The sequence below is a fragment of the Mobula birostris genome, chromosome 11, assembly GCF_030028105.1.
Source record: "Mobula birostris isolate sMobBir1 chromosome 11, sMobBir1.hap1, whole genome shotgun sequence".
Classification (NCBI taxonomy): Eukaryota; Metazoa; Chordata; class Chondrichthyes; order Myliobatiformes; family Myliobatidae; genus Mobula; species Mobula birostris.
Genome location: NC_092380.1, coordinates 81323656 through 81337786, shown reverse-complemented (window position 1 = coordinate 81337786; position 14131 = coordinate 81323656). Strand labels below are relative to the sequence as shown.

General features: G+C 39.1%; 1 protein-coding gene across 1 annotated transcript in view; it reads right to left on the bottom strand.

The window, feature by feature from the left end:
• LOC140205542 (serine/threonine-protein kinase BRSK2) overlaps positions 1-14131 on the bottom strand; it is a 1025607-nt gene that overhangs the window by 71598 nt on the left and 939878 nt on the right. The window contains exons 16-17 of the mRNA XM_072273159.1: positions 13065-13188; positions 4397-4577 (exon numbers count right to left, since the gene is read on the bottom strand). Of these exons, the coding sequence (XP_072129260.1) occupies positions 4397-4577; positions 13065-13188 (305 nt within the window). The remainder of the gene's footprint in view (positions 1-4396; positions 4578-13064; positions 13189-14131) is intronic.

Here is a 14131-nt window from a genome sequence, read left to right as displayed (position 1 = left end):
CTGCTATTTAAAATCCAATTCCTTTCTTTGGGTATGCTTTTGCAGCTCCTTCAGCAGTCCTCTGGACACAACATGTCACTGTGCCCGGTCGCTCAGAAATTGAGAGTATTTTTGATCAATAACAGAACCGATGAGATTGCAGTTGTGGATATGTTAGTGGGCACACTGTCCCAATTCTCAGGCTGTAAGAAGAATCTTAGGAATCTGAGACATCAGTGGTTACACACCAATAATCATGAAACTCGTTCTCCTGACATAAATAATAATGTATTTCAATAGAACAAGTTCTTCCTTGTTTTATGGAGTTAACTAAAGCCACAGCCCATTCCTCAGCCTTTGCTGATGTAAATATGTTAATATTTAAATTTGAAAATGAAATGGTGGGTAGATAATGCAGCTATTGCTGCACTAAATGTGTTGGTGGGGAGATGTACACACAGCCCTGAGGTATGGAGAGTTAAAAGGGTCATTTCCACCATACTTAAGCACAGGAGTCTTGCCCTGTTGCTACTGGGGATGTGGTAAAGTTACCCAATCAAATAAGGTAGGGGCTTGTAAATGTTGGTCTGGATAATGCTAATTAACTAGAAAAATGCTAATCAGCTAGAAATGTTATCAAATTTTTATTTGTGGAAAATGGAAATGGGTTTCTGCAAAGCCAAGCCAATTTCATGAATTTAGAAGAACCCAATTAGGATATTTTTAAAAGTATAACAACTCCATGAAAGTGGTGTCACAGGTAGACAGGGTGGTGAAGGTGGCCTTTGTAAGTCAGGGCATTGAGCATCGAAGTTGAGATGTTACATTGCAATTATACAAGGCTATGTTTAAGATATTGTGTTCAGTTTTAGTCACTCTACTGTCAGAAATATGCCATTAAGCTGGAAAGGATGCAGAGGAAATTAACGAACATGTTGCTTGGACTGAGTGACTGAGTTATGGATAGAGGTTGAATGTAGGTAAAGGAGGAGTGATCGTAGAGAGGTTCATGGATAGGATAAATGCTTTTTCCATGATTGGAGAATCAAGAACTTGAGGCTGTAGCTTTAAGGTAACAGGGTTAAGATTTAATAGGAGTCCAAGGAGCAACTTTTTTTTTACCTGGAGAGTAGTCCGTATATAGAATGAGCTGATAGAAGATATGGTTGAAGCAAATACATTAACAATATTTAAAAAATACTTGGACAGGTAGGTACTAGGAAAGGTTTGGAGGGATATGGGCCAAACATGGCAAATGGGACTAACTTAGATGGGCATCTTGGTTGGCATGGACCACTTGTATCAATGGGCCTGTTTCAATGCTTCCTGACACTATGATGTTAACTCCGTGACAGATCTTCTCACCAGCCATGAGATCCCATATCGAGCAGCAATGTACTGATGAGTTGCTTCTAGACTGTATGATCTTTCCCTATTTTTGAAAGTTTCCTCCCCAACGCCAGTAGCTTTCTAATGAAATCTGGAAGCTAACATATTCCAGTCCTCTCCTTTAAAGTAATGTTATAGAGGGCTGAAATATAAAACCTCTATGTCTTCAGGTTATTGGCAATTATTGATTGCTCCATCCCTTTGGTTATTAATTAATAATGTAACCATCAAATACTTGGTAACTTTCTTACTCTGTTAACTTAAAAGTAAGGTGCAATGACACAAGTTGCATCATGAGTCATTTAGCACAAACATATCTTTTGCAATTGAATGTTACTTCCTCTTTCCTAGGAGTGAAGTTAGTGCCACTTTAATGAAAGGCTGTCACACACTAATGATTACCTGCAGAGTCCTTTATAGTGCTGTAAATTTGATTTTACAATTCACTATCCTCTCTTCACCAATCACTGAGCTGTCGTGTTGGAGGAGCTTAAATCAACTGTCATTCTGAATGCAGTCAGGTCAGAGGTTTTTTGTTGTCGAAGGTTCTTAAAATAGAAATTCTTTTCAGAAGCACTTTGTACTGCCATCTTTGACTCAGAATGAAGACAGGGATCAGCATGGGTGTTGCATTATGCAAAATGAAGATCAATTTGGGAATACGCTTTACTGAACATATTACCCTGGCAAAATGTGGCTTCTGTGTCAGAGATTAAAAAGGGAGACCGATTAGAGTACCCATCTAGCAATGTCAAAATATATTTGAGTGTGTCCCTTTAAAAAAAATATAATCAAAATAGTTATTTATCTATTTTTTTATTTGCTTGTTTGTGTATTTATCTAGAGATACAGCACAGAACAGGCTCTTCCGGCCCAACAAACCATGCCACCCAGCAACCCACCTATTTAACAAATGACAATTTACAATAACCAATTAGCCTTCTAACTGATACATTTTTGGACAGTGGGAGGAAACCGGAGCACCTGGAGGAAATCCATGTGGCCACAGGGAGAATGTACAAACTCCTTACAGACAGCACTGGAATTGAACTCTGACACCCTGAGCTGGAATAATGTCGTGCTGTGACGGTACTATATTTTACTGTAATTTCACTAGTTATTAATTTTTTTAAAAAAAACAATGCTGATATTGATATGGAAGTTATTCAATCAATCATCAAATTGCTAGAAGAATATCTCTGGGACAAGTCTGTGCTGGAATGGCAGGGTAGCATAATGGTTAGCACAACGCTTTACGGTACCAGCGACCTGGGTTCAATTCCTGTCGCTGTCTGTAAGGAGTTTGTACGTTCTCCCTGTGACCATGTGGGTTTCCTCCAGATGCTCCGGTTTCCTCCCACAGTCCAAAGATGTACTGGTTGGTAGGTTAATTGGTAGTTGTAAACCGTCCCGCGATTAGGCTAGGATTAAATCGGGGGATTGCTGGGTGGCGTGGCTCAAAGGGACGCAAGGGTCTATGCTGTGCTGTACCTCAACAAATCAATGAAGTCAATGGAAGTTGGCGTTCCATTAATTATTCACAAATTTTATATCATAAATTGTAATAAATTGGTTTTGAAAGCAAGTTGTTTACTGTGGCTCCTCCCTTCACCCTCCCCCACAAACTTTAAACTTTATCTGCTAATAACGTTACAGTAAACATGGGAACATGGGTGGCGGGGGGGTGGGAATTGCTTTCTTTTCGGAAGTATAACATAATTCCTTCTATGATTCTCAATTGAAATTTAACCAAGTTCTGACCACATCAGCAGGATTATTTATCAGTGTTACACTGAAGTGGCTTTTGCCTGTTTCAGTGCACTGTTTTCCTCTTGGCCACTGATGACATAACTATTAAATTACATGTTGGCCAAGTCAATCCACCTCTGTTTCTGGTCATATATATTGATATTCTACTGGAATAACACAAGAAAAATTGAACTAGTGTCAAAAACTTCAAGATTAAGATCAAGAAAGGTATAGATGCCGAAAATCTGAAACAAAAGTAGAAAATGTTGGAAACTCAGTAGGACAGGCAAAATTCAGTTCTGACTTTTAGTGTCAACCTGGTTTCTCTTTCCACAGATGCCGCCTGACCTGCTCCATGTTCCAAGCATATTCTGTTTTATACTCATTGGAAAATCAGAACTTTTGCACATATTCAGCCACACCTCTACAGATTACAACAGGGAAAACACCTGTGCAGGTCACAGTTTTGAAGCACTGTTATTTATATTTGCAATGCTAACAGCTATCTGAATAGTATTTTAACACTTTCTCTAATACAAATAAGATAAAAAAAATAACATGGCTTCAAAAGGTCGGGATCGATCTGCCAGTGACGATAATGAATTTGTATCATTGTTCCAGACCATTTCTATAAACAGCCAATAATTTCGGAATAGAATTGTATTCTACTGTAAAATGCCCCTTTATAATATATTTCAAAAAAGAAACATTCTGTCCTTAAATTTGGGAAGAGATAACTGATCCTTTTTCAACTCTTAATGACAAATTAGGTAAATGCACTGCGTTACAGCCATAATTTGATTCGGACTGTCATATTACACAAAATGACTTGAGTAATTTAAAAGACAGGACAGACAATCTACTGAGAGCTAAAAAGGGCTTAACTGTGATATTGTGAAAATAAGCTTAATGTATTTCTTTTTATAATTATGTTTCTTGGATGAAGCATTCACAGAAGTGAAAAAAATCAATATTTAATTTTTAGAATGCATTAGAATTCAGTTTTATGTTTAATCCGTGGAATTCCTTCAAAGCTGTTATCTGCCCACAAAGTTTTCTTTCCCCTCTTGAATTCAATATGCATATCCCATCTGTTCCAGTGTCTGCAATAATACATCATTGATGACCTAAAGAGACACAGAATGCAATATTACTCAGAAATGAAACATTATGTAGAGGTTCCAGAGATAATCAGAGTGTGTTCAAATGGCCCTCCTACTTCCCTTCCTGTCATTAATAAGGTTACAGCTACTCCCATTACCCTTGTTGTAGCTGTTACCTGACAGCAGTGTGAAGGTGACTGAATAAATCCCATTCTCCTTCCGTGCCTCACTGCCTTCTGTGTAAGTGATGTCCACCTGGAATTTAACTGGCTTCTGAAACACAGCTGGTCCCCCAGTGGACTTGTACTCTGCTCGGAAACTTGTCTGAGACATGACACTGTGACTTAGGCTGGGGATCTGCAATTCAGGAAATGAACACAGCATTAGTTAATAACAGAAATAGGCTTGAAATTCTTTAAGGATTATCACTGCATACAATGAAGAGTCAGGCACTTCAGACAAGCATGCAGGTGTCTTAATTTTTAAATTCTTTTAAATAAATTAATGCTTTTCCAATGGCAAAGCAGACAAACCAGCAGTCACTTTCAGAATATTATGTAGTTGGTACAAGTGAATACGCTTGAATGACATTCTTAAGCACCTCTGAGCTGAATTCTGTTCTAGTTTTATAACTTTTCTCCTATTATTTTCATAGCACAAACAAAATTTAGAGAACAGGAGGACATCTTTTGATCCATCTTGTCTGTGGCATGCCTTTCCTATAGACACACAAAAATACCTCACTACTCCTTCTTTCTCCATAGTTTGTATCTTTCTATGTATCAATTGTTATGGTCTGTACCTTCAAATCATTAAACTAATTCAAAGAAGACATGGAAGTCTAAAATGTGCGTCTAACTTCGTGTAATTTAAACGAGGTGCACACATATCACATGGTAGTGTGATGACTTATGTAATTCATGTATTGATACATATAACCTGTAATTAATTATTGAAATGAACAATGCTTAAATCTCAACTATATATACATATATATATATTGCAAGCATCCACAGAATAGTAAATTTTATTCAGGCCTAAAGATTTAATCGTTGTGGAGGATTTCTTACTCTTGTTGGATAACATCCTTCCTGACAAGGGAGATCACTCTGCTTGGCAGGTGAGATTTGTGGCTGTGAAACAATCTCAGATTTAGGGGCCTCTTCCATGGCGGTTGTAGGAGTTGACTGACAGGCTGCAGGAAGTGGTTCCGACAGTGGCAGCCACCTTCCTTCTTCTTCTGTTTTGTACGTCTTGGTCTTGGGAAGGTGCATTTAGTTCAATGGAGTATTCTCTTATTAATCCTTCCCATACAACCTGATTTCTCCTCTTGCTTTCCTCATTCACAACATCATCTAACAAATCCTATGTTTTCATATCTCCATTGACTCCAATCTTTTTCCTCTTCCACTCATCCAGCTGGGCTTTGGTCTCTGCATCTACTTTTAGAAACAGCTTTTGTCTCCCACTTGAAGTTCATGCAAAACCTTAATGGACACAGCATAGGTTCTGATTCTTTATACTCAAAAAAGCCAAACGCTTGCAACTTTCCTGAAGCTCTTTGAACTTTCTTCCGGCATAAAACCAAGCTACATTTTGCAAATGACTGCCTGTTTAACAAATCAGAAGCTTTCCCAGATATGTTGGCTACAAGAACTGTCGTAGTTGAACCAATTTCATGATTCCTCTGAGCAAGGTTTTTCCTTGGTCCAGTGTGCTTGCTAACCAAAGGCACAGAAGTTGGTACCAACACCTGTTTGCCCTCTATTGGACAATGGTTCATGGTATACAACATATAGTTGTGGCATCATCCAGTAATTTATAAAATTTAGTTCCAATTGACTCTCTTGCAAGGAATGTGGCATGCAACTAGTGGATGGATCTCCAATCAAGTTGTAGTTGTCTCAGCCAATCATGTCCCCACAATGCTGTTCCTCCTGTTTTTAATCACATAAAATCTCTATGTGGCTTGTTGGTTATTGTATTTCACTGTCACTTATGTCATTTCAACAGGAATTACCTTTTTTCCAGTAAGTTCTTAGTTGGATATCTGCTGGCTTCAGTTTAGTACCTTTGAACTGTCACTCAAACTCATTTTGTGGAATGACTGAAACAGCTGAGCCAGTGTCCATTTCCATTTTAATTAATTTGCCGTTCACTTCTGCCAGAAGCCATATTGCTTGTCTATTGCGAATGTTCACACTGTAAACCTCAAGGCTACTTAATCTTGTGTCACTCTCATCATTATTAGATTTTGCATCAACAGCATGCAGATAGGTGCTTTTTGAAACTGCAACTTGACATTGTATCTTTTTCTCTTCTCTGTGCAGTCCACTTATTTTTGCCTGTTTGATATACTCTGTGTTCCTGACTGCAATTCAATGTTTCTATTGATACAGCTATTATAACTGCTCTTTTAAATGCAAGTTGTGCTTCAGTTAGGAGCCATTTTTGAATGTTTTCTTGTCAAATTCCACCAACTAAACATTCTGTCAGTGCAACATTTAAGACCGTTACCGAACTGACAATGCTCAGACAATCTCTTCAATTTAGCCATGTACATCGAAATGGATCCCTCTTCTTTTTGATTCCACTTATGAAACCTAAAGTGTTCTGCAATCAAAAATGGCTTTGGTTCCAAATGTTCCTGCATCACTTTCCCAATATCAGCAAAGCTCATTTCAGATGGTTTGGTTGGAGCAGTTGAACCTCAGTGCAAACTGTATGCCTTACAACCCATTGCAGTCAGCAAAATTAGTACTCGTTTCTCACTGGCTATTTCATTTGCTTCAAAATACTGTTCAGTTTGCTCAATATACATAAGCCAACTATCTCTTGTGGAATCAAACATGCCAATCTTTCTGATGCAGCCAGCCATTTCTGCTCATTTTAAAATGATTATTATCACCCAATATTCATTTTTATGAACCCCTGAATTCTTCTGTTTTCTTCTTTTTTAAACTCTATCATGCCTTTCCTTCCGAAGAACAGATGGTATGCATTTTTTTTTAAACCATGAATGCTTGAGTGTGTACTGGGCTGTGGTTTTTTACTTGCTGCATTTTATTTAGTTCAAATAACTCGCTGTGCTTCAACAGGTCGGTAACTATCTCTGTTTCACTTTATAAATAGCTTGTCACCAATGTCATGGTTTGTAACTTCAAAACATTAAACTAATTCAAAGGAAGATATGGGAGTCTGAAATATGAATCTAACTTCATGTTCACTGTGAGTGTGATGACATATGCAATTCACATATTTATATGTATATATAACCCATAAAGAATTTTTGAATGAACAAGAGTGCTTAATTAAACAATATATTTACAAGATTACTCAAATATTACGTAAATATTAAATTCCAAACCTTAATCACTTATCAAATTCTTCCTTATTGCCATTATTTCAGTTTTAGCCACATCCTGTCGATGAGCATCACATTCTCAAACAACTGCTGCACAATTCGAATCCTCTTTCTTATCTTAATGATGATTTAAGTGATGTCACTCCTCAGCTGTCAAACAGGCAGATGACTCACCATTCCCTGTATCATGCTACTGCCAAAGACCAACTTCATGCCTTTATTGCTAGATCTTGCACTTAGAGGAACAAGTCTCACCTTGGCATCACGAAAGATCCAACACTGAATGTTGCCAACTTTAGAGCTTCAAGTGCATTTACATTGTGCTCATTACAATTGTACAGATAAACTCTGCCAGGGAACCCAATTTGTGTCCTGGCAGAGATTGGCTGTGTTATTGTCTCCTGGGTCACTTACAGTGATCGACAACTCCTGAACTTCATAATTATGATTCAAGAAAGAAAAGCATCTTAATAATCACATTGATATAAGTTAGAGAACTTGTCTGTCTGAAACCTTTAGGCATTCAGATTTTAAAATGGCACTTCTCTGTCACTATGGCAGAGCTTGTGCAAGTGAATGAAAAACAGTTTCCCTGATTGTGCTGAGAGTTTGCTTCTCAGTTCCCTTCAACAGCACAAGGTTAAAACATTCAAAAAGGTCTTAATCACCCTGTCCACCCACTGTATGTAAATGACACCAACAAATTGTTAAGCAGGAGAAGTATGTTAAGTTCGGACTTGAGGCATGAATTGGAACATTTATTCAGAGAACTCCCCGATGTGAAGTCATCTGCATTCATGTACAATCAATTTAAAATAATATTTTCTGAAAACTGTGACCTCCAGAGCCAGAAAGTAGTCATTATTCATGTCAACATCTCTTATCATTGCTCTCTTCTTATGAAGTTTAACAAGCTTTAATAATGGGAGTCAATAGAAGCACTGTAGAAAGTTAGCCATGGTAACCTCTAGTAACGTATAAGGACACTGTTTCAAACCCATGTTAAAAAAGAGCAGAACTGAAGTAACAACATCTTGTTTTAAAACGTTTCCAAGATTGTACTGAAGGATCTAAAGACATTCATTCCTGCCTTCTTTGTATCTTTCCAGAATGAGAAGTATGGCAAGGAAGGTGCCTGTAACAAATGTAGCCTCTTTTGTCATACTGATGATATTCAGAGCTCATCAGCTTGAAATTGCCGGGTAACTGCAAAGCAAATGAATTCAGATTCTGGATTTTAGTGCAGCCGGCAGTGCCTGTGACCTCCTTCTCCTTCAATATTCTCAGTGTTGAGCCAGAAGTAACTCAAAATTATAGGGAGCTAAAGGCAGACTCAATTCTTATTTGACTCATCCAACTGAGTGGGGGAACCTTCTTTCATTAAGAATGTAATGAAGGGGTGTATGGGGTGTCAGGGAGGGGTAGCACTTCTGGTGGGGTAACATGTCGCGACCTTTTCAAGGTGGTTAGTCCACCTTTGGTCCCCACCTGGCACTCAGCTCTCACCTGTGGCTCCCCGTAGCTGTTTGCATGCGACAGCGGCCACACCCCGGGCAACGGCTTCGACAAGCCGGCTAAACCAGGTGAGGGTAGCTGACGGGTCTCAAACCCTCGGTGAGATAGGGAGTTGTCTATCCCAGCATGTGAAGACAGACTCCGGCGGATTGAGCGGACGAGACCAATGGAAGGCCCAACGGTCAAGAAGGCAGTCTCTGCAAGCGTCGTGGAACGTGTAGAGCAGGACAAGACACAGAAGGCGTCCTGGTCATCCACTGCGCCTAGTCCCATCTCCAGCCGTCTCGACTCTGTCTTGCCACTGGATCCAGATGGGGATTGGGAAGAGAGAGTGAGGCTGACGCTGCGCAACTCTCCCTCACTTAAATCCAAGCCACGCGCTAGTCTCGACACCATCAATAATGGTGTCGAGGTCCTCATCGACGTACGATGGACGAACAACAACAACAATGAAGTTAAGCAGTCTATTTTCCCCATTTTGATTAATATTGTTTTAAAAAATTACAAATGCAGACAGATTTTTAAACAAATTTTAACTTGAATTCATTTTTGACCATAAAAGACCTGCTACACGTATCTCATTGATGAGCTGCGCACGATAATACTCAATTCATTCAAATATTTAATTGGTGTCCTAGGCACTTATTCATACCACACAGTGAAATCGTTGGCGAAATGTGGTGACTTTCCAGCGAGGCCTGTCTGCAAAGATTTGCTGGCTCTCGCAGTTATGCATAACTTATGCACTCACGCCTGGAACTGAGATCAAAAGTCACTTCTGAATGAAGCTAGCTCCATCATAGGCACAAGCCACCTCACCATTGAGGACCTTCTCAAGAGGCGATGCCTCATAAAGATGTTGTCCTTCATTAAGGATCCTCATCATCGGGGACATGCCCTCTTCTCATTACTACCATCAAGGAGGAGGAGCAGGAGCCTCAAGACCCACACTCAATCTTTTAGGAACAGCTTCTTCCCCTTTGCCATCAGGTTTCTGAATGGTCTATGAACCCATGAACACTACCTCACTAGTCCTTTTTTCCCTCTTTATAATGCAGCAGTGCCAGTATTCATCGATCAGGGTTGTTTCCCATCGCTGTCCGTAAGGAGTCTGTCTATAAGGGGTTTCCTTTGGGTGCTCCAGTTTCCTTCCATATTCCAAAGATGTATGGTTAGCATTAGATTTAGTACGTACTGTGCATGCTGTCAGTGCCAGAAGTGTGACATTTGTAGCACAATCCCCACTGATTTAATTTGATGAAAATGATAGATTTCACTGCATCTGTCAAATAAAGCTTGTTTGTTTATTTTTTATTACGATATACCGTATAGAGATTTTTTTAAAAAAATGTCTTTGCAGTGTACTGCTGGCAGAAAACAAATTTCACAACGTATGTTAGTGATGCTAAATCTGATTCTGATCCAGGGTGGAGAAGATGCTTCACTGGTGATGTGGAGTGGAAGGACAAACATGAATTGGGAAGGAGACAGGAAATGGCAGATAAAGGTGGATGGGGAACTATGAGGGAAAAGGGAGAAGATGAGGGAAGTATGAAAAGAGGTCAAAGAAAGAAGAGGGGATAGAAAGGCTGATGGGAAAGGGAATACAGGAACACCACTGAGAGTGTCCTGACAAGTTGCATCTCCATCTGGTATGGGAGTAGTCAAGCATCAGGCCAGATGTTCCTACAAAGGACTTTGAGAACAGCTGAGAGGATCATAGGAGTCTCCTTACCATCCATTGGGGATATTTATCAGGAGTGCTGCATGTGCAGGGGCCTTAGTATTATTAAAGTTCCCACCCAACCATTCAGCATCCTCTTGGACTTTCTACCATCAAACAGGAGACTCTGATGCATAAAAACAAGAATGGTCAGGATGAGAAACAGTTTCTTACCCCAGGCCATCAGGCTTCTGAACTTCTTGCAGCATAATATTTGATGTGTCACTAGTTAATCTGTTCCAGTACAATATTTAATATTAATGCACTTTAGTTTGCTATTTATGTGTGATTCATCTGTAGATTTTATCCTTACCTTCATAAGGTATCATGTATTATGTGTACTACTGTGCTTTACATCGTAGTTTGGAGAAACATTGTCTTGTTTCTATATACATTATATACACGTATATAGGTAAATGATAACAAATGAAGTGGGTAAAGGTAGAGAGGATAAAGTAGGGAATCTGAAGCAGGGCAGGAACAAGAATTCGCTGTGTAAGGAGAGAGGCAGAGTAAGGAGGAGATGGGAAGTGATTGCTAATGGGTGTGGCTAGGTGGGAGGTGGAACTGGATTATAAACCAGACGGCTTGTGCTTTTCCTGACGTACTCCTTCTGGCCACTGTTTTTAATGCTTGCTGCTTTCTGGGATAACTAATGATTCCCTTTTCCTTTGGAGAGACTAGAAGCAGCCCCAGGCTGCTAATCACCAAGCCAAAAGTTGGAAGAAGATCAGAGGTAGTGAACATTGCCTTAGAGACAACTTGCTGTTTAATCCATTAGTACTCGGAAGCTCAGATTGTCAAAGTGTGGTTCTGTTGATGCGCGTACTGTGATGCTCAAATCTGCCGACACTCTTATACATGTGTGCCACATAATGCACACATTTTATCTTCTTCTTATCCACAAGTTGTCCCTTGGCACTGAAAATACTTCTACTCTGGTCCTGCGTTTCTGAGGCCAGTGCAAGATCCACTATTGGGGCTACAAGAGGGACAAATAGAGCTTGATTAGATAGATGACTAAGTTGCGTACACCTGGTCTACACTCCTATTGGGGAAACAAAGTGCTTGTTACCTTTCTGGATGCTTGTCTAGTGGTTAAAGTGAGTTAGGCTCAGTGGCAGGCATAAAGCAGCGAGAATGCTACCTCTTTAAAGGAGGTTCTGAGAACACCTTAGTGTTATTTCTGTCCCCCCAGAAGCCACTGCTCTGATGGAGTAGAGACCCTGCTTCAGGAGTCTCCTATCCGATGTGCAATTAGAAGGGTTCCCAACCACACATTTGCCTCCCGCCACCTTCTAATGAAGCTGGTTGAGTATGATCAGGGCTTCAGTGCTGTGGACATCACCCTGGGACAGGGCAGCGACTTTGGTTTTGGAGGATTTAGCAGAGATGGTGTTGGTGCCTTTCATCAGCGTTTTTTGTTTTTATATAATTTGCAATAATTCAATCTAAAAAAAATAATCCCAGATTCAAGAGATCTGCACGATTATAACTGATGCAACCCAATGTTATTTTCAACACCTTTCAAAACTCCTTTACATTTATGTTACCAGGTTCCACTTCTTGATTTAAAGGGTTTGTGTACAGGTTGTGTGAAATACCATGAAAATTCTGGCATGATACCCACACCTGTTGCTAACTTGTTCTCAGAAATACAAAAAAAAATCACTGAATCTCATACATGAACAGTTCTTCCTGAAGGCCAAAATAGTAATTTATTGAAACGGTAAGAATATCTTTTGTATTCTGCTCTGTTGTTATAGTGGCATTTATCCCAGTTCTTCGTAAATTTTACGAAGTTAACAAGATACTTGCTTGACATAGATGTTAGAATGTGAACACAATAGCCCATCGTTATTGTAACTCCTCCTCTCGAGAAAAGATTCTAGACATCCATTTAATGATTCTTCTTAATCGTGTATACGAGGTCATGATGCCATGCACCACGGGAGTTTGTGGCATATGCTCTCATCATTTCACATCAATTGAACAGTTTTGTGCTGTGGGTACAAAACTCCTCAAGTCAGATTGTGGGTGAGAAGTTACCAATTAATAAGGGTTTTGTCATTAGAAAATAATTTTTCACATATTCTAGCCAAAGTAGCTAAACTTCGTGTACTATATTTATTGATGAATGTAAAAATATTTTGAAGGTCATCAAGACAGCATCCGCTTAATTGGCAGCAATGATGAAAATCTTAGAATTCCCCTTATATATTCAACAAAAGTTATTACTTACTGAAAGAAATGCATGGACAATGTCTGCCTTAATGGAACTCAATGGCTTGTCCTTGATCACCACAAATATCTGTTCTTCTTTGTCCAGATTGATGAAGTTACCAAACCATGATTTTTTGGCAAGTCTAAATAATTAGAAACAAATATTTTTATTATCAACTTCCAAAACATTTTCAAACCACTCAACAAGTCACCATTACTCATTATTTCACATGGTTTACCACAGTGCACGTTTGATTGAAGAGAACTTGGGTTAACTAATCATGCCATAAGCTGTTGGACAAGTAAAGGAAGAACTGTCAGCTTTTAACAGTTCCTCAATACATGTGTTAATGTGTCAGATCAGAATTTGTCAAACCTATTGTGTTATCAAAAGGATTTCCCATGGAACCAGACAAACATTGAAACCTGTTCTCATGCACAGCTGTGAGCAATTATTGTCAAGAAAATATTAGATTCCTGTTTAAAGAACATGATACTAAAAGATTGCGTAAATACCACCTATACCTGGGCAGCTAAAAGACAGATTTGTTAATTAATGCATTTTATTCAGTCTTTTGTGCAGTGAGTCAACTGCATCATGTAATCTGAAGTAATTTTTTTCCTGCTTACAACAATTTGAAATTAATTTACATTTGCTAACCATTCAACTTATAACAAGGTATTTAAGATGCAGCTCAAAATTGGGCATCCATCGGTTATTGTGAGGCATCAGCAACAGGGCTGTTTTAATACTGCCACCATGTAGCTCGAAACACAGTACATTTCTTCACTTTTATACTTCCACTACTATTAAATCAATGGTTCAGTTAGAAATGTGGAACAATGTGCCAACTCAGGAAAGCCAAAACACAAGACTACCAAACAATGAAAAACAGTATAACAATAGACAGAGCCAAACACTCGCAAAACCAATGAATCAGTTGAGATCTCTGCTGTCTTGCCATGTCCAGTCAAGAATGTTGGCACATAATGAAACAATTAACAGGAAGAGACTCCATTTAACATCTTCAACTCAAAGTCAGCTAAGGCCAGGGTGAAAGCATGAAAATAAAATTTGAAGTTACC